We start from the raw sequence: 1,446 nt of genomic DNA, 5'->3' as shown, positions 1-1,446 counted from the left end.
AAACAAAGGAAGTTTTGATCTAGATCTAAACTGAGCTCTGAGACCTCAGGTTCAAACGTAACTTGTAACCTGTGCTGCAGATTGCAGAATTGCCATATTTTGCTGGCAGTGCCTGAAAACGACGTTCTAAGCTTAAGAGGTTCTCCCCCTTGTTACCTCTCAGCTGTGTGTTCTTGGGGAACCCTGGCACGGGACAGTCTGACTCACAAAGAATCCCGCCACCTACACGAAGCTGATTAAGATGCAGTGAGAGACGCACTTAATGCTGATAAGGGTGACGAGTGAATCAACTGCCCTAGGTCTCATTTACATCCGAGATGGAACCAGATGACCATTCATTTACATGGGAGATGGAGGACAGAAAGCCTGAAGCAGAAACTGCAGTGAATTCTGGGATCAGAGAAGCAGGGAGCACTGCATGATGGGGAATCTGTGCTCCAAATGCTAATCAACCCATGTTTACACACACCCAGCTCAGCATTTATCAGACCAGTTCTAATCTGGATTTACAAAGGACTCCCCACCCCACACCTCTAAGCAGAAGTAGTTTAATAGGCATCTCGGGCCATACATTCCCCAGTCCCACTATGGGAGGCCTATTTAAACTTGATTGGCTAAAACTCGGTTGCCGGGTTAGGGAATGCTGAGGCAAAGAGACCAAGTCAGAGGGGGTATGAGCAACACTTGAACAATGGTACATAGGTTCATCAAAGCGTCCAGCCCGTTGGAGCCCTGACCACAAGTGCTGTCATACTTTTCCTGGGACGACTGGTGGAAGTTCTCCTGCCCAAAGGTTATAAACACGACAAAAGGTTATGAGCACCCCAATAATTGTTTTAAGTCTGTTAAAAGACTATAGTAAGATCTGGAAAAGTCATGCTAAGCTGAGGCTTGTGCACAACAAGTAAAAATCCAAAATCCTGATGCTGCAAGCTATCTATTGTTCCTGAAGAAACCATGAGATATCCCATCAGTATATCTGCCACCCATAGGAATTTCAAGCTGGCTCCCAAGTATTTGGGTTACTCCCTAATCTTAAGTGTTTCCTGATTATCAATCAGTTTCCTGAGATGGTCCAAACCAGATAACCCCTTGTCAATAGAAAAGACAATGATTTACACAATTAAGGGTGCTTTGAAGCAGCTGAACTGAGGGTATAAAAATCTGTAAGAAAGCAGCAGTGTGTGCACTTCAAGGAATAAAAATCTCTCTGATACCATCCACTGTTCTTCTCGAGAGGCTGGAGGAAACATATCATCTCCCTTCGAGGATCGTGCTACAAACTTTACCTGTCAGCATTGCAACCCAAGTACCTTGGACTGGTGAGATCCCAGCGCTTTCTCTCTCTCTCTTCTCTCTAGGCATAAATTTCTGAACCTGAACTGTACTAGTTAAGCTTGAGCTAAGTTTCCCCAAATACTTAGTGAAACCAGGGTAGTATTGTCA

General features: G+C 44.7%; 1 protein-coding gene across 1 annotated transcript in view; it reads right to left on the bottom strand.

Annotated features, from left to right (window-relative positions):
* Positions 1 to 1,446, bottom strand: part of JAKMIP1 (janus kinase and microtubule interacting protein 1) — a 221,141-nt gene that overhangs the window by 116,869 nt on the left and 102,826 nt on the right. The window contains exon 4 of the mRNA XM_025195098.1: positions 1,338 to 1,353. Coding sequence (XP_025050883.1) covers positions 1,338 to 1,353 — 16 coding nt within the window. The remainder of the gene's footprint in view (positions 1 to 1,337; positions 1,354 to 1,446) is intronic.

Source organism: Alligator sinensis, unplaced genomic scaffold (assembly GCF_000455745.1).
Source record: "Alligator sinensis unplaced genomic scaffold, ASM45574v1 scaffold421_1, whole genome shotgun sequence".
In the NCBI taxonomy this organism is placed as follows: Eukaryota; Metazoa; Chordata; order Crocodylia; family Alligatoridae; genus Alligator; species Alligator sinensis.
The sequence above is the reverse complement of the archived record's forward strand: the minus strand, read 5'-3'. Positions and strand labels throughout refer to the sequence as shown.